The sequence below is a fragment of the Bombus terrestris genome, chromosome 12 (assembly GCF_910591885.1).
Source record: "Bombus terrestris chromosome 12, iyBomTerr1.2, whole genome shotgun sequence".
NCBI classification, from domain to species: Eukaryota; Metazoa; Arthropoda; class Insecta; order Hymenoptera; family Apidae; genus Bombus; species Bombus terrestris.
The window spans coordinates 2200323-2225565 of NC_063280.1; the positions used below are offsets into that span (position 1 = coordinate 2200323).

At 36.7% G+C, this 25243-nt stretch overlaps 1 protein-coding gene across 1 annotated transcript in view; it reads right to left on the bottom strand.

Moving 5' to 3' along the window:
* Window positions 1-9248, bottom strand: part of LOC100645648 (laccase-1) — a 47985-nt gene extending 38737 nt beyond the window's left edge. Inside the window, exon 1 of the mRNA XM_003399429.4 lies at window positions 7909-9248. Coding sequence (XP_003399477.1) covers window positions 7909-8014 — 106 coding nt within the window. The 5' untranslated portion in view covers window positions 8015-9248. The remainder of the gene's footprint in view (window positions 1-7908) is intronic.
* Between the last annotated feature and the right edge of the window lie 15995 nt (window positions 9249-25243).

Here is a 25243-nt window from a genome sequence, read left to right on the forward strand (position 1 = left end):
ACAGAAACGTCCATTTCCCTTACATTCCGAACGAAGGCTTTCCTCGACGAATCCGATGATCTCGTGTCCTTAGACATACCCCATCATAGTTCTCCTCTGCAGCATCATCGTGACGAAAAGTCATTCTCGTGAGGGCGCATTAGCGAGATACGTAGCGTCTTTACGCTCGGTGGATATTCTACGTTTTAACAAAGAGTTAGTTCAGTAATACTTGTACCATAGACAAGCAAGTGTACAACTTGGACTTTGGAAGAAAGCGCATTTGGTTATCCCGTTGACCGCGGATTCGTTATTGAAACTAAGATCATTGTCATTAGTATCTCGAGTATCTAATTACCACGGTTGCTTGTCAAATTCTGTAATAATCACATTTGTGCTAGTAAATAGATATTTACTATTGCATAACAACAATGCCTAATCCAAATGAAGATTCGCTTCACGCCCCTAACCTTAATCATAATGTGAACCCGACATATATATATATATATACACCAATTGTTTAATTTGGATAATTTACTTAATTTATAATTACATCATATTTACAAAAAAATTCGTATTTCCCTGGCCAGGTAATTCATTCGATTTAAATGCCATCGAAGTAGAGAATTAATGAACTTTGCTTAGAAATCGCACGAGTCTCAGTTTTATTTCAAAAAATATTGACAGCTTTGTGTGATGTTCATATCGAATCACTGACCAGAGATTATAGACGTGGTATATGGAAGTCATCGATAGTCTTAACCACGGTATATTTTGCAGATGGGGTGAAATCAACCACTCGCGCGGAACATCGATCTCCGTGACGCTTCGTTGTATAAGAAATTTGAAATCAACATAAAAGAGTGGTCGTTGGTGGAACTTTCTCCCAAAAACAGTTACTCATATTCCCGGGGCGATCCCTTTCTTCTCTCAATGAAATCAATTCCTCGTCGATGAAATCTTTTCGTTTCTTCGTTCGCTTTCACGATCGCGAAATCTAAAAACGAACTGGTACGAATGATGTTCCATCATGATGTGTAATTAATAGAACGAATCGAAGAGAGGCGCGAGCCTCCGTGATTTTGATCGAGGATTTTATGGCTTCGTGAATGTTGTATGAGTGGCTCGTTGGATTTGCCTCCGGTGATTTTGCGGTAAACTATGAAAGACTACGTGTAAGCGCGATTCAAGTTGAGCAATAGTCAGGAAGAGACTCGCCCCGAGGGCTAATAAGTTTACTGTTATTGCTCGAAATGAACGGGACCGCGAATAATCAAGTGAGAGTTGGCGTGAAAAAAAAAAACAAGACAAAAAGGAAAATGTTTCACGATGGCTTGCATAAAAATTCTTCTAGTTCGAAGTCCATTGAATCGAATTGGGTTTGTTTCGATCGATTATAATTTCAGTGTAATTGTTTCGATCGGTTGAGAGTAATTCCTCGCGTCGCGTGGCTACATTGAGAAATGAATGGATCCCTAAGGGAATCGTTAAAACAAAGTACGGCGTTCGTGAGGCGAATTGCTCCGCGATAAATGACCCATTGTACCGTTGCGTTAGTAACGGCCGTTCCTCAAACATGACAGGTTCCTTACATTTTCAACGTTAACAATGTTAGCTAACAGATGGCTCGCTACTTACGGTGCTGCCAGAAAGAAATAGGGTTTGAACCATCCTGATTTGATCGATTTGTTTACTGGCTCTTTCAAATTTCATAATTTTTAGGACTACACCTCGTCGACTGGTTTTCCTTTTACGTCAAATATTAACTTGCGTACGCAATCGAGGACCTCTATTGCCATAGAGAGGCCTAAATCGTGGGCGTCAGTGATTGTGTAAGTCTGATTTTTATAGACGAAAGGAATCATCAAGTTTCATAGGTCGATTAATGGGATCAGCCATTTAGCAAACGAGAGGACCAAAGGGTCGAGTACCGCATGAACTCAGCGAGCAAATTCGGGCTTTCTACTGATCCATAATTATGGACCACTCGTCTCTAAGGATAAGAAAAGTCTACATTTTTATTTCATTACTACATCTAGAGAATTTTAGACACTTCAAAGTTTGAGTAATTTGAACTATAAAAAACCTCAACAAATAAATACAGGGTCCAACCGAATAACATATAAAAACGGGCATGACGTGATTCCTTGTGAAAGAATAAGGATGAAATACAGAATACAATTTTTTCATTCCCGGGTAAATTTTCGAGAAAATCGAGTTAGCATTTGTTAAGGTATAGCTGAACATGGCCAATTCTAGACTGGACAGGACTGAATAATTGACAGAAAATCATCCTACGTGCGAAAGAAATGCAGAATAAAATTTTTCCCTTTAAGGCTTCGTTTTCAGGAAAATAGAATGAACATGTTTATCTAAGAATCGGTCTGACACTTGTGTTTTTTCGTCGGAAACAAACCACCTTGTGAAAAAACTTGATTCTACGATTTTGACTTATTTTCGTCCGCAGAGAAACTACCCGTCAGTTATTTAGTTCTGTTCAGTCCGGAATTGGCCATGTACTTGATAAATACTTGATTCCCTCGATTTCCTTGAAAACTAAGCGGGGAATGAAAAAATTATACTACATATACTTTCCTTATTTTCCCACAAGGAATCACATCGTACCCGCTTTTACATGTTATTCGGCGAGACACCGTATATATAAGACTGTAACATATATTCGTCGACAGATTTATGTGTCTAGTTCGAAACTAGACTCCAACTGAACAATATGTCCTATCATTGGAACCTATACTATCGAGGCACATTATAAGTATAGAACGAGATCTATTCTATTGAAATATACGTAGTAGTGAAACGTACGTTCGTAGTAGTGAAGTACGTACAAGTGAAATGAAAATATGGTAACTTGAAAATTGCACTTAATCTATTTCTTTCTAAATTTGAATGTACTATAGTCTCCACTATCGTATTATCACTATTAAAGCTGACAGCCTTGAAGGGGAAAATATATAAAATTAGCCGTGTTAACGACAAAGATACAGTCTTTTGCACTTAAGAGTTATACTAACCGAGTTGAAAAACGTCTATACTATATTAATTCGATCGAACTCGTCATTCGAAACATTACTAAGTATTCCATAGCTGTGTAATGACCTGACAAGTGATGAGAAAAACAAACGATCGTCGATCGTCAATTATCCTATCAATCGGATCAAACGTTCACAACGGGTAAAGAACTGTAAAATCAATCTCTCGTTTGTAACTCGCCGCGCACGAGATAAAACAGGTGCAATTTCGAATCCATTAGAATCAATTTTCTTAACGGAGGATCGCATGGAACGCACGCGTGACGTACCCGCGGCGCTCGATGTTGCTGGTTTCACCGGTGATTGCGATCCGAGACATACACGCCAGTGCAACAAATTGTTCGCCACGAACACGAACAATTCAACCTACATAACAAGAATCCATCGAACAGCAGGGAACGATCGGAAACACGCCAAAAGTCGATCGACCAACTGCTGTCTCTACCACATCCGTTTCTTTTCGTACTTTCTTTGTTGTCTATCCGCCCGTTTCTCGTTTCCGACAAAGAAACGCGCGCTTTCTTCCAGTTTCTTTGATCGTTTTGATTGCATTAAACTTTTTGCGAAAAATACACATACACACATATTAATGTTATAATTATATTATAATATTATATTATGCTTGTATATATCGAGTGTCATAATTAAATTATACATTTTTATGAAAATATCCATCAAGTATTATAGAAAACGGATATTTCATATATTTCTTCATATTATATGTATTCTGTGCAATTTTATATTTTTAAACTTCCTAGAAACGTATAAAGATCCGTATAATAAACGTATAATAAATGTCTATTTATTCTATGTGGCTTTTGAAGATAATTTAATTTTTGCATATACTAATAAAAATAAATTGAAATTTTTAATGATGAGGAGATTTCAATTTGGATATATTCATAACATCTGATGACATCCTGTTAACAATATGTCGGACAGTATAGAGTTATATTAGTATAGAGTTATATAGTTATAAAGTTATATAGCTAGTATTGTTACAAGTATATCACATACACGCAGATTGTACATCAGATTTTTTGTGTCAGGAGGCATTTTGTTTATGTTCCTTTTTATTTCCATGTTCTTCAATTTTATATTTGCATATTTGCCTAACTAACCGTTTCTCAGACGTTTCAAACTTTCGAGAATTTTATATGGAATGGAAGATTGTAAGACGTGATTTGATGGATTTGGACAGCATCTCTCTTTCCGAAGACTGAGTGATTCAATATTAGCTGATTAATCAGAATTTATATTGATTAGTAAAATACGACTATCTTAACATTTACAGAAAATTGAAACAAACAGTAATGTACAGAGTGTAGATATGGCATATGTAAATGTTTTCGAAGAACGTAAAGTAAAAATGGCTAACACCTAATAAGGTATACAACTTTCTAGTTAGAATCTTCTTTCATTTACGTTCATAAAGACATGAATTTACATAAAAGTCCGGAATTTACTGATCATTGACCTAATTTAATCTAAATAGTTAGGCTGCAAAAATTTATGCAAAGAAATGATAGCAAAGCGACGATTTCTTTCACTTAATGAATTCTATAACTAATATATAAAATATAAAAATTTATACACTTTTGTACATTCCGTCCATTCTGGTTATTTTTGCGTCTTCAAATTTCTCATAAATGCATAGAAATCTACAATCTATTTACAATAAAAAGAATCGAAGAATTAATCTACCAAATCGTATAAAGATACTAAAGACTCAAACGATCCTGTATTCCCCTAACATCCATTTTTCCAAATTTTTAATCTCGTTCAAGCCTTCCAAACAGATATCCATACAACCATTCTATTCAATTTTCTAAATTAAACGTCTTATTTAAACATAGTTCATTCATTAGACCGGTTCTCAAGGAACGAGGATTGATCAGATTCTCCTAAGACACGTCAAGACCACCGACGTGTTTCATTCACGGAACACGCCGTGCGTTTTCCCGTTTGAACCGTTAAGGACGCGAGACTGGCTGGATGGAAGTGGAGAGTGGAATAAGAGGGAGAGGTAAAGAGGAAGTAAAGGATAGAAACAGAAGCGCTGGTTCCTCGTGGGCCTGAGTAAGAGACAATGACGAGCAAAGTTCGAGTACCTGACAGGGCAATTTTTACGCCCGTTTCGAGAATTTCAGCGGAAAATGATTACGGCCACGATATCGTGTACGCGTGTACAAAGAATCAGTGAACGTCGCTATATATAAGTGAACAACATGTTCAACCAGTTCGCGATAAACTGTTATATGCACTGGCGCTGTGCCATCTGCTTCCTAATAAAACTGATTTCTAATAGCAATGCTAACGGCTAAATGGGTTACGATAGAGAAAAAGAAAATGGGAGAAAAAGTTTGTAAGACCATTAGATCTGCTGGAAGAAACACGATAACGTTAATTTGTTAATGAACACCGAGTTCCTTGCGTTTCGTCGATTATCATTCGTATCACGTAAATACCTACACAGATTTTTAGCGTTAATTGATCGATAATTTTGGATAAATGAAAAGATGTTAGATTCTTACACTCGCTAGATTGCTAGAGAACAACGTGACTTCATGTTCACAGGTGGGATAAGGAACGGTCAATCGTACGTGTGGTAATGTTCGTAATAGTTCTATAATTTCTGAATTTGGTGCGGTCGCATACTTCAGGAGAAAATCTGGTTAATGAATTCAGGCTGGAAAGTTTAATTCACCCGAAACAATTGGTTGTTGTATGCAAATGTCGAACACGCTCCACTCATGAAACAAATCTCGCAGAGATTCGTAAAATCGAGTTACGTCGAACTCTATCTTCCTGCAACCTACATGCGTTGCGCAACGACATTTAAATTTCAACGATGCACGTGTGTATTTGATTACAGAAACGTCTTATTGAAACATCAATTCAATTGTTCAGGCGTCGATAAATTACGATTAAAATCAAAGATATTCTAGCGTTAAAAATCACCATTTAAGAAAAACGCTTACACAGTAAAACATTAACTATCGCGTGGTTAATAATTCTCAACGGCCTGTCATTCTATCAGAGCACGAGATATGATCGATGCATCCTCGAGTTCTATGAATTTTTCATAAAGCGAGGTACAAATTAGCCTCTGATTAATTATATTTCACTATTTATACTTCACGATTTCATAATCACGTAGTTATATTTTGTTTAAAACCAACAAAAGCAGTTATCAACTTTGACTTCCAATTAGATGACGCTAATGGAGATCAGTGGAGCTGGATGTCGTTCGGAGGATCGCATGACCGTCAGAAATTGGAGAAATAATTGCTACATATATTGCGATTAGTCGCGCTTGGTATAATTATAGCAATTACTTCCATATAGGTGGCGATCGTGTAACGTTTGCTGTGTTTTGCAAGTCGCTTAGTCTCGAGCCTCCGTTCCCCTCATTAAAAGTTCGTCAGCTGACTGGAGCGCGCGCGCACGCACGAACTCAACTCGGTCGAATACTCTAGATCGAATTTATGCTCGTAATGGAAAGTTTACACAGTCGACGAATGACGAATGACGATAGAGACTACGGAAAATGTTGATGAATGCCAAAGATACAAAACAAGTCCCGCGAAGAAAAAGAAACAAGAATTACCGTAATAGTATTTATCCAGTATCTATCGGATACAAAGTGGGCTTAATAACTTAATTCCTTGAGCGACCCCTTTGCGAGACACTATGTGGTAGTTGCAATTTGCTTGCGATGTAACGGTGCAATTTCACATAACACGCGCACTATTTCTCTCTCTCTTTCTCCTGGTTTTTTTCTGCTTTATAATCGATGGATTACTGGTAATCGGTTTCTTTCTCGCGCTTTTTGCTCGTCGTTTTTCTCATGAACTATCACTCCCGCTATCGAGACATCGAAAATTTGATATGCTAATGTAAAACATTAGAACATGTGGCGTCATTAGTGGCAGACGCGTATATCACTCACTATTTTCGGAAATGTTAGAAAATGGGAAATTTAATTAAATCTAATGGGCCGTGTAATGGAATTCAAATTAGTCTTTTACTCTATTCAATTTTCAACTGATGAAGAAACATGTTGTACAGAACCAAATCAATCTATTAACAATCATACCTCTGATTCAATTATACACGAATCGAACAACAACGTTCCGTTGATTCGAGAAAAAAGCACCAGTTACTAACATGGTTTGCTAAGTCGATTGAGAATCACGACAGATAAGAATCTCGTCTGACATTTACTGTGACATTTATGAGAGTATTAGTTGGATAAAAATTGAAAAGAGCTGTAAGGCACGTGAGAAAACATGATAGTCCCGACGCATCTCGTTGTTGTATACTATAGCGATGTCACGTTCCCTCAACGAAGTATAATCTCATAACACATCACAGTATTCTGCACTGTTCTCCTATGTACGTTTTGTCGCACAGTTTGAGTACACTTCACTCGCGACTGCCTGTCAGATCGACGCGCGAAAATTCACGTACTGGCGGGACTCGATTGAATGAAACGCAGGGAACGCGCAGAGGAAAACGGTCCCAGCGTGTAGCGGGAGAAGCAAAAAAAGCAGGAAGAAGGCCGAAGATAGAACGGGGGGGATATTAGCCGAGGAATCGCTAAAGAAGAAGAAAACGGAGTGAGGAGAGAAACAAGGGAAGGTCAAAGACCTTGAATCGAGAAGGACGAGGATACCGGGGCAGACAACCGAGGAAGGAAATGTAAACGTGTACTGGTAGAGGAAAGATGAAGGGAGAAGGAAAAGAAGAAGAAAGACGAAAAAGGAAGAAGAAGAAGGAAGAAGCAACGGTGCAGGTAGATAATGATAGAGAGGCAAGCTCTGAGAAGACGCAGAAAGAACGAAGAGGAGAGTAGAAGAGCAAGAAAATGACTCACCGTTCTTCCTACCGGAGGTTTGCGTGACACGTATGGCGAACGAGATCCGCGTGTACGCAAAAATCGTCACGAAGACGAATATCGCGTAGCCACTGGAGAATCTCATGGTTGGTAATCAGTCAAACTTTCTCGAACTAGATCTCCGACTTCTGGTGAGACTTGCTGAGGCAATGGCTCAGCGCCGACTGAGACGTTCTTTGTGCTTGCCGCTCTATCTCAACTGTCACTTCTCTCTCGTCGGGTTTCACACCGTTCGCCCGGTATCCCCAAGGAAGCGAAACTACCACCACGGCGACGACGACGTCAACGGACCCGGCGAGGTCACGTATTTAGTCCCGAAATCCCGCGGAGACACGCGTGTATCGGTATCTTATCCGACTAGTGGCAATTCAGTGTGTACTCTTTGTACATCTATTTAAAACCTATCGCTCCACCTCGCGCTCCTTACTATTGGTTCCTGCCCCAATTCCTTGTCCAATGATACACTCTCGCGCGCATTCACCTCCTTTTCAGATCGAGACGTGAGGGATCGGTCGGAGAGGTGGCAGAAAGTGTCGGTTAGTAGGTGGTAGGTGGTAGCGATACTCGGGTAGGTGGTAATACCTACGGATGTTTGGAAGGCGCCGTTAATAATGAGCTTAGAGACCTGGAAAAGTAACGTCCAAGTTCTCCCCCCGGTTAGACTCCTAGCTCCACTTGATGAAGGTGAAGGGGTTTTAGGTGGGGTTTCCTTGCTTCGAAACCAAGATCGCGACAAGCTAACGTTGGCTTTCTTAGGTGCCCTTCTACGTCCCCCATTTCTACCGTCTATCGGCCTGTCTGGCTGATTCTGATAGTGGTAGGCGCACGTGGAGGGGCCGGCCAGCTTGTCTACGCTCCAGCTAGGTTTCGCGTTCTTTTAGAAGCTTCCTCGCACGGACACATGTTACACGTCCCCGACTCTGCCGTTTTCCTCAGTCTGCCGTCCCTTATCGCAATTTGCGCGTTTTCGCGATAGTAGTTTACAGCTTGGATATACCCAGAAGATCACTTTGGTGCAATAAGGAACAATCCATCGAGGATTCTACTTGGCAACTATCATCTACAAGCATCGTTGTAGTTTCTATGAGACCACAGTCCAGGATTGTGGAAACTTCAACTTGGTTACCAAGATCGAGGGACCAGGTGGAATAGGTTTGTCCCCAATTCTACTCGATACACCCATAAATATCGATGGACAGGTACTATTTATTGGTCGGTGAAAAATCCTCGGATTAGCGAACGCGTTAAGTCAGCGTATCTAACCCAGCGTTTCGAAAGCGGTCGAATAACGCGACGCCTGTCGAGATTTATTCAAGTGGTACGCATATTTACCGGTACTCTTGGGTCGGGTAAAAATATTCACTTCGCGGCTGGTTTGCCGGTCTTCGATTTCTCCTTTCCACTTTTTTCGAAAATATGTTTCGATCCGCTTTAATGGATAGTAATTTTAATTTGTAGGAACGTAAGATCGAATACTTAACGATCGTCGATTAATTTTTTAACTACGAATGATATCTTTACCGTCTCGTTCAGGAAACAGAGCTAGGAATGTTGAATTCTTCGTTCTGTCTCAATCCACTTATTCAAAGTGGTGGTTTCACTGATCCTTTGACCTCCAGCACGTTTTTACCATTCAATATCCGTTATTGTTGCCAATTGTGAAAAATCTATGAATAACTGTTATGATTGTTTGGAACAAAAAGATACAGAGAAAATTAATTTGCTGAAAAAAGACCAACTTTTTAACCGCAACAGGTGAAGTAGAAGTGAATAAAGATAAATCAATATCAGTTATGTCTTGTTTCAATCTTTGCAAATGTAAATGTAATCATTTATCATTGATAGAAATAAAATGATATATAACAAAAAAAATAGACGATTCCTAAGAAAAGATGTTATTTATTCAAGAGAATGGCAATATACTAACATTATATAATATTGCATATTAATAATTTCCCATAAAAGTACTAGTATTCGAATGATGTCATTATCTATTCGTACATTAGTCGTTTTTTTCTCCTTGGCTCCACGATTAGGTTAACTCAACTAGTTTTACGGTGAACACTATTTAATTATTCATTGCCATAAAGATCAGGCACGCGACACCAACACAGGGCAATGATCGTAGCGAAGGCTCGTAAAAGCTGGTCATTGGTACTTGAGCCGTATCAAAAGGATTCATTACGTCAAGGAACTTCAACAGAGTAGCGTGTTCATCCTGAGACCATATTAGACTATTTTCCGGTTGCGTGCGAGAGAGAAGGAGAAAAAGGAACGGTAGTAATTATCGAATGATGTATGGAGGAAGTGACATTTTGTGCCTCCTGACGAAATCTAATCCACTGAAAACCTGTTCCGTCTTATCGAGAATCGATTACCGATCTTAGTGTTCCGTGAAATTACTGGCCTACAACGTAAATGAAACCACCGTTGAAAAACGGTTATGTTCTGATGTTACTCCTATACCTCGATTTTTCCTGTGTTGAAACTGATTGACACGCGTATCATATCTACATGTGTATTCACATTCATAATTGATCTTCTTAGAAACCGAATTGATCAACGCCCGATCTTATTAATTATTTAATTTCATTACATAAATAAGTGATTGATATTCAATTCTCCAAAAACGAGTAATCTATTTATATTAAAATCTGAGGTAAATTAAAAAGAAAGAGTTTCTCTACGTTTCAAACAATAAAGTTGATCACCACAGTTCCTGAAGGATTTAATTAACAAATGACATATAAAGAAGTTACTTAAATCCACGGATACAAAGAATATTCTTGAAATTTGCTATTAAAGATGTAAACCACGAGCAAAAAATATATATAAAATATATTCATTGAAAGTTAATCTTTCCCATATTTATCCTATTTGTGATAAAAAAATATCTTTTCAAACACTTTCACCAAAAAAACGTAAAAGATCTTATCAGAAAATTTCCAATTTTTCTTTCACACCACCATAGACTGATATCGTAGCTAAGTAAAGTTTCCGAGCATTAGACTAGGAAAAAGAGATCAGCGAAAGGAGCCATAAAGCGAAACAAACAGAAGCAAAACCGAGGAACGGATAATTAAAGAAGAACGCCGGAAATGAAGGAAAATGATAAACCTGCCGTGGCCTATCCAGACCGTTGCTTTTCTCTCCGAAAAGGAAAGCAACGTCGGAGGAAAGCAGCTTGCATAGACTGAGTGAAGCGTGCCAGTGAAAAGTGATTTAGATCGGACACGAGGTGCATTTCAATACCTTGCCAGAACCTGCTTCCGAAACATTCTTCGCGACATTTCAACGATCTCGCGTAGCCATCGTCGATATTTTCCACGGAAATCGAAAGGTAACCCGCGATCACGTTACTCTGCATATCGATGCCAATTGGCACTTGACACGCTCGATGGAGTAACGTTGAAAATAATTCAATTCATTTGATTCTTTGTCGTCGTAGCTGGAGTAAACGGAACCGATCCACGTGACTGACTCACATTTCAGATGAATTTCACATTTCACATTTCGTCTTGCTCCTTTTCCTTTTAACCATAATGTCTCCTTTGCAATTCAATCGTTTCAATTACGTAGTACGTTCCTGTAATTGGACAAGTAAAATTCTTAGAGCTTATTAGTCAGTTTATTGATTTTCATGGGGTACCGGTTTGGTTGCTTCGAACGATTTGTGGGTGGAAGACTGGTTCACATTTGACCATTTTTATTCGTTGTAATTGACTAAGATTACCGATGTGAAGTCTGCTTGATATAAATAGATGAAGCAGTTGAAACTAAAAGAGGAAAAAAGTTATTCCAATGTTTTATAGCGCTAATAAATGAAATTTTTCTTTAACTTAAAATTCTTTTCATTAATTGATAATATATAAGATAAGTTTTTCCTCGAGTACGTATCCCCTAGCTAATAAATTAATTAACACTTTCTCTTAAATTTAGTAGCACTAGCTTTATCATCGCGACGAGTTTTTATCACCGTGAAAGTCTGGCACATTATGAAATAATTTTTTTCCTCTCGTTTGGAAATCAGCTAATTGTTAAATCAGTGTTGCGATCTCGAAGAGGGAAGGCACTGTCCTGTGAAATTTATGACTTCAGTACAGAAGAACCAACGAAGAAACTCAATGTAGCCTAACAAATTTTTAAAGCGATCATAATGTAACGTCTGTAAAATAAATTGAAGAAAAAATAAGAAAAGAATCATGCGTGTCATAAATAGATGATTTGAATCGAACTATTTACACAAAATTTACGATTTCATCGAATAGTTCATCAACCTTGAGCAAATAATAAGTCGGGAATACGATTTAGACAACGATGTAGTACAACTACTAACAAGCATAAATCCTTTCTTAGATTCAAGTTTTATGCTAGAACGTCCGTCTTCGAGGAATGTTTCTTGCCATAGAAGAATGGCGAACCACGTTAAATAGCTCTCTATTCAGGCATGTACAATAGTGTACATATCTTCGTGGTGTGGTAGAAACAAGTGACAAGCATTAATGTCGTAATTCTCACTGAGCCGTTGATTGACAGATATATACACCGAAGAATGTATCATTTTCCGTCACGATGCATATAACCGTGTTTCGTTTCATCATAGACATTACTCCACATTTAACGAACTTTTTGCTGTGATTTCCTTCGGCTAGGCTTTATATCGTACACCAAACGGTCGACCGATTAGCGCGACTTTTCGATTGAAAGTAAATGTACCATGGAACGTGCTATTCAACGCGCGATCATTTTGTAAGATACGGGGCAGTTCGATCCGTGTCTTTTCACGTATACGCTTTTCACGCCCGATTATCAATCATATTCGCGGAACTATAATCTGTAAAATTACGATACGTCGATCCCCCTTATTCGAGGAACTATGGCAATCGTTGACAACCGAGGACCATTTTCATTCGCGAAATATTCGATTATCCGCAAGAAACTTGCATTCTCGGTTACAAGATTAATCACCAGCATTCACCAGTCGACTGTTTCAAAGATCCTGGCGTTTGATTTATTCGTACGAACGTAATATCGGCCTATTACGATCACATGTTGGAAAACGTTGAAACGAAACTATAACATGCTCGTTTCGATCACGCGAAAAATGTTTATGTATATCGTTATTCCCTGTCTATCTTACACATATCGGGTTAGATAACACGTGGGAATATATGGAGCGAATTTAGGCTTCTTTCAATGCTATGGATTAGATAGGTGCCCAGGTAAAAGCGTTCGAAAGCCACGCGTATGGGAGAAGTCTGTTCCTGGTATACCATATCGTGAATGTAAATCGTGACTGTGTGTATATTATTGATTCTAGGATCGTGGCTGGTTAGAAGGTGTACGGACAATGACGTAACGAACCAACGATTGCGCAGAATAATGAGACCAGATTCTCGATCAAATGTAGCGCAACCGGATGAATGTTCCTGCCTAACTATGTCTTCCGAGGAAATAAAAACCTTGTAACCGCATTTCCGCTATGCTTGGTGGTATTTCCAAATTGATAAACATTCTTCATTGGAGTACATGAGTTCTTTCTCCTTGCATTTCACCTTCGATCGTGTGATCGAACACGAATTCTTTTCTTTTTCATTCAAGTTTTCATCATTCTTTCAAACATCCTGCTCACAGGAGGTTATATACAGTTTATGTATAATATATACATATATACAGTCTGACTTCGTTCGACTTTAATGTTAAAAATACTATTGATTAATCTTCTGATTAAATTACTCGTAAAAGGAATCTGTTTGGTCAAGGTTCGATTACACTTGAAAGTATAGCTTTTATTTCTGAAGGTGGAGTTTGAATCTATCTCACTGTAAGTTTGAATCTATTTGAAAGTACTGACTTTTTCCTTGTTTCTGGATGTAGTCGTGACACCAAATCTGATTCGGATTGGCCAAGTTACTTAAATTCATGCGGCTTGATTAATGAGAAGCGTGAAAACTGGAAACGATTTTGTAAGTAACAAACAGGTTTAAACTGGAGAAGTGGTCCCAAGCCTTTTTTAATTCAAGTCACTGAATTCATATAACTCCACTTTCAACGAGGACATATATACTTAACCCCTACATTACTTGCTGCTCGTTGGAAGTAATCGTGTTCCATAATATGTATATTTTTAAGAAACAACATTATATATAAAGAAATAACCTGCCCTAAAGACAATACAACATACCGAGAAATAATAATATACTATAGAATCAATATTACAACCAACAGGCAACTTTCTAGATTCCGGAGTATAATTCTCCTCCAATTTGCACAGGTCTAAGTTAATTACCAATTTGCACACTCGACATTTCTTCGAATCCTTCCTTTTCCTTGAACTCTGATACATTTCCTGCTTGAACTCCCAATCGAGAACAACTACAATCGCGTGTGCTATTTTCCTGATTAATTTATAGGAAACAGTGGTTCATTTGCACGCAGCATCACTAAAATGGGTAAAGGCCTCGTTCAACCAGATCACTGACGAGGAAAAGCCGAGCGAACAAGTGTTGGATAAGTCTAATTAACGTTTTATTGCTTCGGCATTGTATCTAATGAGGCGCGTGCATCGATGTAGAAGAACGGGAACCGAAGCAGATCGATGATGGTGGTCTCTGTCAGATTCTGTTGTCGGAAACGCACGTGTGATTTAACCACGTGATTCACTCCAGGAATTGTACGTCCATTGAGCAACGTTTCACCATTTTGTCGACTTAACACTTGTAATTATACTGTTTCAAACAGCATTACGCTAAGTAGATTGTACGCTAAAAATAAATAAAAAGAGGTTACTTGATCGAGAATCACGAGTCGTTCTGCTTTCAATCTCGCGTTCCAGCTTTTACGTGACTGGTTGCTTCTTGCAGTGCGTGAAATGATGCGTTGTACACGCATGAAAAATGCTTTCTTCGTATAGCAGTTTTCTCTAACCATCCAATGTACAGGTTTACTGTTGAGGTAGTAAAAAAATACATCCCTGTACGGTTCGTGAAGAAACAATGTAAATACGTTTTTCTGAGACTAGACATTTCCTTGCGTGCAAGCGTGAGAAGAAATAGTTGATGGATCTTTCCTCGAAGAAGGTTGAAGTACACGTGTAAAGACAAGATTTCCTATAAGGCTCGATGCAACTTCCGCTTTGTCATAAGAATTTCTTAAGCGATTTTTAGTAGTACACTGGTTCAATGCGTGCTTGGAGTGAGTAATAATTAACGCGCTAATTATTTTACTACTTTTAGATTATTATTGCGTATCATTTACTTTCTGTTGACAAATCTCTCATCTGTAACAGGTCTGACATCATAATAAATTAATAAATAGTAATTAAATAAATTAATAGATAATCTTAATAATTAATAATAACAAATGATAAATTAATTGCTTAGAAGTATGCCTCTTTAATATATTTTAATACAATTTTATAATAATAAGAAATCTCTGTGTGCGAATTCTGTGTCCAATTAGAAGCTTTTAGATACATAGATCTGAATGCAATTTCTTATTTTTATAAAAAGAACTAAAAAAAGTGGAACCTAATAGGTTTCATTCTGTAGGTTTTTGTATTTTTAAATTAGCTACCCATAAATGCATAAATCTTCGCAGTTTACTAAGAAGAAATTCCATTTTTACTCATTTACAAGTTAACGATAAAAGTATAATTTTTAAAATCACTTGAAATTTTTAAAGTAAACGATACAAAGTCACAACTATCAATCGATATACAGAGATTCGATTTATAAAAACCATTCGATTGTTGTTCATGCATCATCACGCAGCACTTTGTTGACAGTCCAACACGACCGAAAATACTCGTGCCTTCGTTATGACAGATTCACCGTTCCGTGAACCATGTGACCTCAAATAAAAATAAATGATCTTACAGGCATAATTCGAACGATACACGAACAATCTAATCCGTTTAGGGTCCTGTAATATATATTCTACGCAGCCGACATCATAGCTCAATTCATTCATAGCCGAATATAGATAAGGTGATAGGTTACTAGATCTCGGTCATAATTGCATAACAATGTTCGTTAGTGGATTGGCCAACTTACTACAATAATCTTTTTGAAAGTTATTAAACGTGGTTACACCGAGTACAAGCTTTGTTTATTATTTTATTAATAAATTTTACAAATAAACATAAATGATAGTCAATTAAAATAAATTGCAAATTATTGTACGATTAAGATCCAACACACGTCAAAATTCTATCGACAGGTCATCTACTTTCTATATAAGAAAGTTCGAGAGAAAAATTCGCAGAAATCTCGAGCAATTTCTCTATGCCTGTTCATTATGTTAATAACGGAGGATAAAATCAATCACGTATACTCTACATGGCAAATGATAGGTATTACGCCTTCGTTGAATTATCATTGGTAACAGGAACTTGGGTACAATTAAGACGATTAAACGGCGTAAAATGGTAATTGTAATTAGACGGATTGTGCAAAGTTAACTGATCACCTGTGTCTTAAAGAACCAATGCGGAATAAAATGCAATAAGTAATGTACTTCTTGTATCAGTTACGTGATTTTTCATGTCAAATTAAACCCTCGAGCGCAAGTATGATCCAATATATATATGTACATACTTTTTTTCGAAACATCACGCGAAACTATTACAACAGTCATATTATTTTTAGTTCCATAAAATCGTCGAATTAGCGAACCAATTCTACCTATATTCACATCAGCCGATGTTATTATCACTTTAAATGTAATTAAATTACGCGACCAAATAAATTTTTCCTTCGATTGAACGAGAGTTATTTTATCTGTTACGTGAAATTAATAGTGGTTCGTTGCCTAATTAGGATGAAGTCGAAAAATAACTAGAATTTATGGACGAGATGACGCATTATTAGGATCGCGAGTTATTACATTGATGACTTCCGTTGACTTTGAACTACCTCGTTACGCTTGACTCGAAATTTTAATAGAATATGGAAGGACATCTCATTAATCATGTTGTTATGGAGCCACCCCGAGGCCTTTGATATCTAATTCCGAGTTTAATAAAAACGGTCCGATGAAATCGCTCGTAAATGCAACGAAAAACGCTTTCCAGCAAAAGGTTTCATCGTTACGCTCAATCGAATATTGCCTCCAAGCATCTTGTAATTGGTGATTAATAACGTCGATTAATGGGCATAAGTCAGAGGGCAGTGTTAGCACTGCGATATACGCTATCCATCAAAAGAGTGTGATCACTACGTGTTTCATGAAATCTTGTATTTAAAAAATGTGTCAGGTTAGAATATCTACTGTTACCTTAGAAAATTCTTTAATTAAAAAGATATTCGAGTAATATATGTAAAATTAATTTTGAATTAATAACGAAATTTGCAGAAAATGTAATTACTCAGTATACACATACCTGTGAAAAGTGATTCCAAGCATTCCACCATAGTGTAAAGATGCAATAACGTAATTGTTAGGGCGTGAGGATAAATAAGGAAATGACGAAAGAGCCACGAATAGGATCCTTTCGCAATTGGTAGCAGAGGATTTGTTTAAAAACGTGCGAATTAAAATTTCGCGAGGGGCTCATAACTGCTCACTTCACTTTTCTTAGCCTGCGTTCCTTTCTTCATTTCGATCGGTTCGCAATCCCTTGGAAAATCAGTCGTAATAGACAAGCATGTATGGTCGATGTAAGTACGATCAGAATCGATATGATTTCACGATGACAACGATGCTGAATTTACGAATTATTCGTCTCACGTTTGCGGAAAGATCACGCACGTTGACAGCGTATAAAATTCCTCGTGGTTTTTGATTTTCTCCGCCGACAGAAGTGCACAGGTCGCCAGTAATCGAATAATAAGTCGAAATATTTCATAACGACGGGATCGTTACGTCAGAAATCCATTTGAATCGGCAACGGAACAGATAGCCGTCCGAAGTGAAATCTGTAAAAAGAGTCATAACTCGTGGAATGCGCCGACTCCGACATACATTTTATCGAACGTAAACTTTTCTTTTCGTTAAGCTCGTATTGCTTCCGTTCGGCACGCTCGTTCGTGAGAAATCGTAGCGGATGGACATCTCGATAACGGTTCGTGTATTTATTTACACAAACCCAATACGGCTTGAGACAACGACAAGTGCGCATCGCTGTTCGTAAATATTAGGGCACGTAATTGGAGTCTCTCTTTCAATAATTTGAATTTATAACATTATTATAAATTAATATAATTTTATAATAATTTAGAATATAATTTATAATATCCGAAGATTGTTAGTATCAAACGGATCTAATTGTTTTTTTCCTATGTACTTTATTATACCGCGAATATCAATAAAGACCAATTATCTGTACAATTTTCTGCTGCGTTACGTAACTTTAATATTTCGCATTGTGATCATTAAATACTCGTATATATTATAAATATTTGATAAATATGTATCAAATATTCGTATAAATCGTATAAATGTCTGATATCTATGAATAGAAATGTATATAAAGATTGAATTCATTATAAATTAAACGCAAAACTACACGGAGAAATTCTTCGTGTTTTTCTTTTTATTTTTTGTATTCAATGAAAGCGTTCGCGTAAGGATCGAACGCAAAATATGGGATAAGAGAAAAGCATCGTTGAATAATGCATAGTTCTTTTTCTGATTTTCTTCAACCGTTGAAGAAAATCATTTGCAGAAAGTCGCAATGAAGTAACTAAAAGTCACAAGAATTTAACAAGAAAACAAGTTACTTAATACTTTCGTTTTTCAGACAATCTGCATATAAGACAGTAAATAGGTAAAGGTAAACTTGTTTGTCTAACATCGATCAGGGCTCGGTTTAATTAAAAATCGTTCGTTGGAAGTTTAACACGCATGGATGCGTGCACGGATACCGAAAGCTACTTTTTTCGTCGTTAATCTTTAACTATGTTTATCGATTGACATTTCAAACGATCTTTCGCAACAATAATATCCAATGTACTGATCTCGGTACGTAAAGTGACGGAAGGTTGAGTGCAACTACCCTTTTACCATATTTTTCCTTTTTTTTATTGTAACTTTCGTATAATAAGCTAAGCTTTGTCTTATAGCAACAATTATTCGATACATATTATCACGTATCTTACATAGACGCATACTACTATATATGTTACATTTTCCCAATACATTTTCCTTTGCTATTTCTATGGAATCGTAAATAGCTAAGCTTAGGAATTTAATAGTCGTTTAATTGCCATTTCTTTCAAACACTAAAATAGCTAAATACCAAGCCGTTAAATTGGCGATCGATACCTCTATAATATAAATTTCTATTAGCGCGTTCCGTGAAAGTTAATCAATTGCGTCACATTTTACCACAATACGTATAAAGCTCGCAAGTATGTGTAACTGGCAATACCAGGTGGAAACCTACCTTGAAATTAAACTACCGAAACGCAGCGTCAGTGCGCGTTTCTTCTTTCGAGATTTTTTGTTAAACAAATTAGCAAAGCCGATCTGTGTCATTCCCTGGAGATACATTTCACGTAAATAAAAGTTTCTTAACAACGATTGCCTATTTTCTCCCCTTTAATAGCTTCATGCACGTGATGATTTACGAGATGTTCACCAACGCTTTCCGGCGAAAACTTTCGAGAACAAGTCAGGCAATTGGGCAACGAACCGCCTCTAATTGGGGCTGGCACATGCCGTAAAAAGAAGCTGCAAGGTGAGCCTCGCGTAAATGAATCGCGCCCTGGTTCCCTTCACCCTGGCTTTCAACGCTTTTCCTACAAAAGCAACTCCCTCCGAAAGGTTTCTGGCTACCAGCTAGGGAAAGTAACGGTATAAACAAAAGAAATTTCCTGGTATTTCATTACTCCCGACAATTCATTCACAGCTCTCTAGGCTCCTCGTGCGTACATTCTTTGCCTTTTTCTTTTTACTATTGTAAACTAAGGTGTCAGTCCGAGTACTTGAGTATCTAATTTTTACCCGGAGAAAATTAGTGGGTTTTCTTGCTTGTATATTCTGATACTTTGGAAATTTACTCAAATTTTTCATAAATGTGTATCGTCAAAATTAAAGAACTTCGATACTAAGAAAAATGTGCCTTATATTTGAAGACTTACCATAGAAAACATCAGAAAATTTCATATGGGTAAAATGTTAAATCAATTCGAAAATCTATGTAGAACTATAAAACTGTATACTTAATTACCTTATACTGTTTTATTTTTTTATTTCGTTTTTCGCAAGTTCAGTGCAGTCACTCAGGGTTGAAACAAAATTGTAATAGTGAGAACCGCTGAGGTACTTATTAGTATTCTTTTTTCTTTTTTAACACATTAAGTTCTACTTTTCTAAATGATAAATTGTTGCATAATAAATCTTATTTTTCAACAACGTCTTGCTCCATTCTTAAATCATAAAATATTTCACAATTATCTTCGTTTGCCTATTATGTTTTGTACCAAAGATTTCAGTCGATTATTACCTCGAACGATTCGATAATTTTCTTATACATATACCTATATCCATCGATCTCGTAACCCGTTACTAGTTTCTCTATCCTGCACGATCTCATTTTTCCAATTACTTACTGTATGTGCGCCTAATTAACGACCATCCCCGTGTATCTAGTTCTCAGATAGAAAACTGAGGAAATAGTTTTAATGATGACGTCGGAGCACGCCGAAATACCGTCGACGTTGAGATATTTTAATTGCACGATCGTCGATGTTATACTCGTTACACGCTTGCCATGGTTTAAACAGTTTCATGGCAAAAATTCTTTCTACATTCGATGAATAACACGTTGCAAATAACTAAATAACATGTATCGTCAATGGGAAATGCATTACGAAATGCTGACAAGTTAGAAAAGTTGTCGTTCCGCGAACCGTGTTCAATTGGCCTAATAAAGTCGGTGAACCACGCGATACACAACATTCTCCTGCTTCGATTACTCGAAACATTCTACGATTTAGAAGAAGCAACTTTTTTTTCTCTGTCTCGTTCTCAAGCAGTTTTGCACATTAAACCAGAATAAACGTTAGTTTCACGCAGTTTACGTACGCAATAACACAATAGATTAATAACGAGAAAATAATATAAATAAAAAAGTTGATATTGTTAGGAGCATACGAGTTTTGGTCTACTACTATTTGCTTAAATTCTTGCTTGTTAGTTCGTGTCTGCGTTAAGAAACAGGTTAACCACGCAATTATTCATACGGTAGCTATTGTTTTCAACGCCAGAATAATTCTTAATTTTATCAAAATTCATATATCTACAGCTGTAGACAATGTGAAAATAAATTCGCTGGTAATCTTCCTCCGTTATTTGCTATGTAATATATAATATAGAAAATAGCAGATTTATGAAAATATCGCTGCTGTTTTTCTATTTGCTCTTCGAAATAGAATTACGTTCTGAGCTATGTAGAAATTTCGCCAATATTTTCTCCAGCGTGTATAGAATTTTAATTTTTGAACCATCATTTTCATCAAGTACACTTTTGTTCACTTTGGTGAACTTGACATTGATGAATCTCTTATTTTACAATACACGTAAATTACGAATTTTATATCATATTTTAGAAGATTTATATTTCATTAAATATATAAATCACAGACTTCGTGTATTTTATAAGATATAAATACCTATAAATTTTACAAAACTTGAAATGTAGACAATCGTAATATTTATCTGCAATTTACGGAACATTAAAGAAAATATACTCTGTTAGTGCCTTAAAACCCTACTACCAATGAGAATGAGAATAATTTGTTTATGCTCAAAATAGAAACATAACACAACCACATTATTGATTAATCAATGTTTATTACCGATTACGCCATGTATACCGGTAACAAAATAATTTATAACACAGATAATAAGCATGTGCATCGAACTGGTATGGCTAACCATAGTGCAAACGAAATACCGAGGAAGGAATTTATGGTGTTCGATGCGTTCGAACGTCACGTTAATCATGCCAGGCGCGAAATTTCGGATAAGATGAAGGTGCTCGCTGGCATGTGATCGTTCCAACCTTTAATTGGTATCTACGAATATATGTACGAGAATTCGATCACGGAACAATAATCGAACTGCTGCCGCGGGCGGAATTTACGACAGATGAAAAATCACGTTCGTTCGGCTGATTTGTAATTGTGCCGGTGTACATTTGTGCATACACGTCATTGGTTTAATTGGACATATAAGTTGCGTATGGCTAGTAGGTACGATCAAAGAGAAGAAATTTATAAAATCGTTCGTTCTTAAATTCATTGGATTCCTTTCGGGATTAATTAATTTATCTTACAAAGCGGTTAGTAGAACATAACGTGTAATCCTCGACGTGAAGATTAGATTAGATGCGAGTTACAAGGCATTTAGTAAACAGACAATATAAAATAAGCCATAAAACTGATAATATTTTGAGCTGGATCAAATATAGGTTGCTATTTTAGCGAGTTTTAATCAATTGTAGTGATCAGAGTGTTCAGGTTTGAATGGAAATATCGTTTCGAAAAAAAGGACTTAAGGCTCTCGCATATTTAGTAACGCGGTGAACTTGTAGAAACATTCCGTTCTCCCGATTTCGATAGTTTTGAATTGTATGGTAGAAATTAACGTTTTGATTAACTTTTTGCTATACATATAACCAGCGGTCAGACTTACTTTACGAGATATTCGCAAAAACCTGCCGGCATTGCTATAGTTTATGTCTGCCAATAGTTTTCCGTCTGTGGCAGCGTATGTGTCAGTATTGGTTACTGGCCGTCGCCGACCGCTTATTTTCTGTTTCTAGATGTGGTTCGGGCGAGCTGAAGGGCCCCCTGCGTAACTGCAAAAGCGAGGCTGCAAGAACTGTCTGTTACAACTGTCTGTCTGTTACAACTCAATTAAATGTAAATATCTTCAAGATTATACTGCATATGCGAGGCTACAAGAAATGTCTGTTATAACTCAATTAAAAACGAACATCATCACGATTATTCTGTTTCGTAAAATAATATGAACTACTCATTCGTCTGCTATTTCTATAATTAATTTGTTATTATTTCACGCAAGCGTTGCCATTGAATTGAAAAGATTGATTGGGAAACCTAACCCATACCTCAACCCAATACATTGATGATATTCGATCTTAATTGTGTTATAAGCTATAACAGACATTTCTGGAATATGCAGTTGTGCACGGGGCCTTTAAGCTCGCCTGATTGTTTACAAATGCTCGCTCACTTGTTTACAAATAAAACTACAATAGATAAGGAACCAATACTGAGACGTACGCTCCCATAGATGCACAACTATGGGCAGAATTGTACTGGGAGCTTTTTGCGAATATCTCGAAAATCAGAACTAACCGCCGTGTCGGTTGTACGTACAGGAAAAAGTTGTTCAAAATGTGAGCTTTACACATATTCAAAAATCATCGAAATCGAAGAGAACGGAACTTTTCTATCAGTTCACCAAAAACATAAATATCAAATAAGCATTCACATACTCACAATCTATATCTCAGGTTAACTTAAATCTATCTCTGTCGAAATTGAATTATACATACACTTCCTTATTGTTGTTCCCCTATTTTCTAAAATCGGTGAAGATCTATTAAAAATATTTATAAAACTATTTTCTACATATGATATACATGTGATAGATGAGCTGTAACTATTCTAGAATTAATTAACATTCGTGGTAGTTGTTAGCCATAGCTAACTTAATTAGCTAGAATTTGAAGCGTTCAACAAGCTTAATAGAGATTACAAATTCGGATATTCTACATTGAACTAACATGAACCTAAGGGAATCAATAAAAACGAAAATAGTAATAACGAGTGATTTCTTATTTTCTAAATAAGATTATTCAAAATGTCGATCGTACATGTTTATTACGAGCAAACGAAAACAAAGGTGGAAGAATACTTTCTCTCGTTATTAAAATATTAGATATACTAAAGCAAGGCCATAAGAGGTATGAGGGTGTGTCACACCGCATCGATAACAGATTTATGCACGTTGTCACTTTCAGAAAGTAAACTATTGTTAATGTACATTTATCTGCGCTTCGCCATTAATGTTACTTTCTATTATTACACATTAACAATTAAATTTATCAGTCTTCGACGGTCGTATTCGAACTCCATTCCCGCTCCCATTCATCTTGATTTCCAATTTCATTTCCCATTTCAACACACGCGCTGCTCAATATTTCTCCTAATTTCCATACTAAACATAGATCATAATCAGACTACCGCGATTGTTTCGTACGAACTCGATCCTAAACATGTCATGTGAAAATTCTCATTCAGAACGTCACTCACGGTATGCAGGGTGTACTTATGCACGTACATAGCGAATCATTATTACATCTCGACGTGGTTTCACCGTGATTCTAATCGATGCGCCGCGCCGTGATACAAGCACGTGGCAATCCTTCGCGTCCTTACAAGGTAGCAAGCATACGTCGCGTATCAGCAGTAACGGAACTTTAATGGTATACAGCAGATGTTTATGGCTTATCTGAAATATCTTGTTTTCATGATTCGCTGGTACCAAGACGTAATAGACAAACGAAGAGAATAGGTAACATCAAAAGTATCAAACTAGTCAAAATAAGCGATGTCAAATCTCTTGTTCTTGGAATTTCTAAATTCATGCAGGCGTTTCTGGTAAAATATTTTTCTTTTATGTTATTTTGAATCGAAACAGATCTTTTTTATCGTCTTATTTTCTCCATTCTCCCTGAACATGAAATTGACAGTTCGATAGATAAGTTCAGGAAAAGAGAAAAACATTTTAAAGACGTTTCTTATTGTTTCCATTCGTACAAAAGGCTTTTCGTTCTTCTTTAAATTTTCTTTTGTCGTGTAGCTCGGATTTATGAATGAATAGGGTTCTTATTATGGTTTCAGATTAGGGAATAAAATTTTATTTTCATAAATTTCAATTTCCGTGCACGTACGTTTATATGTATGCGCGCACATTTATAACCGTTAAAGTGCCATTAATTAACCGTTAAGATGCGACTTTACATTCGTCAATGTGTCTCCTAGGTCCAATTATAAAATCATGCTGAAATAATTTTCGCGCTTTCATATGACGTGTAATCACGTACAGTCAATCTTTTATCTTATAACAGATGCTTTCTTTGCAAAAAAAAAAAGAAGAAAAAATAATATATATTTGTTTCTAATGTTTCTGAATAGTGTAGCACGATTATTTAACGGAATCACTATTTCGTCCTCATCGCGTCTAATTTGAAAAGGAAGAAAAGATGCTTTTTTGCAGAGAGTACAGTATTTTACGAAGTTTCTCCGCGGTGATTTTATGAACTAGCCACGGCAGC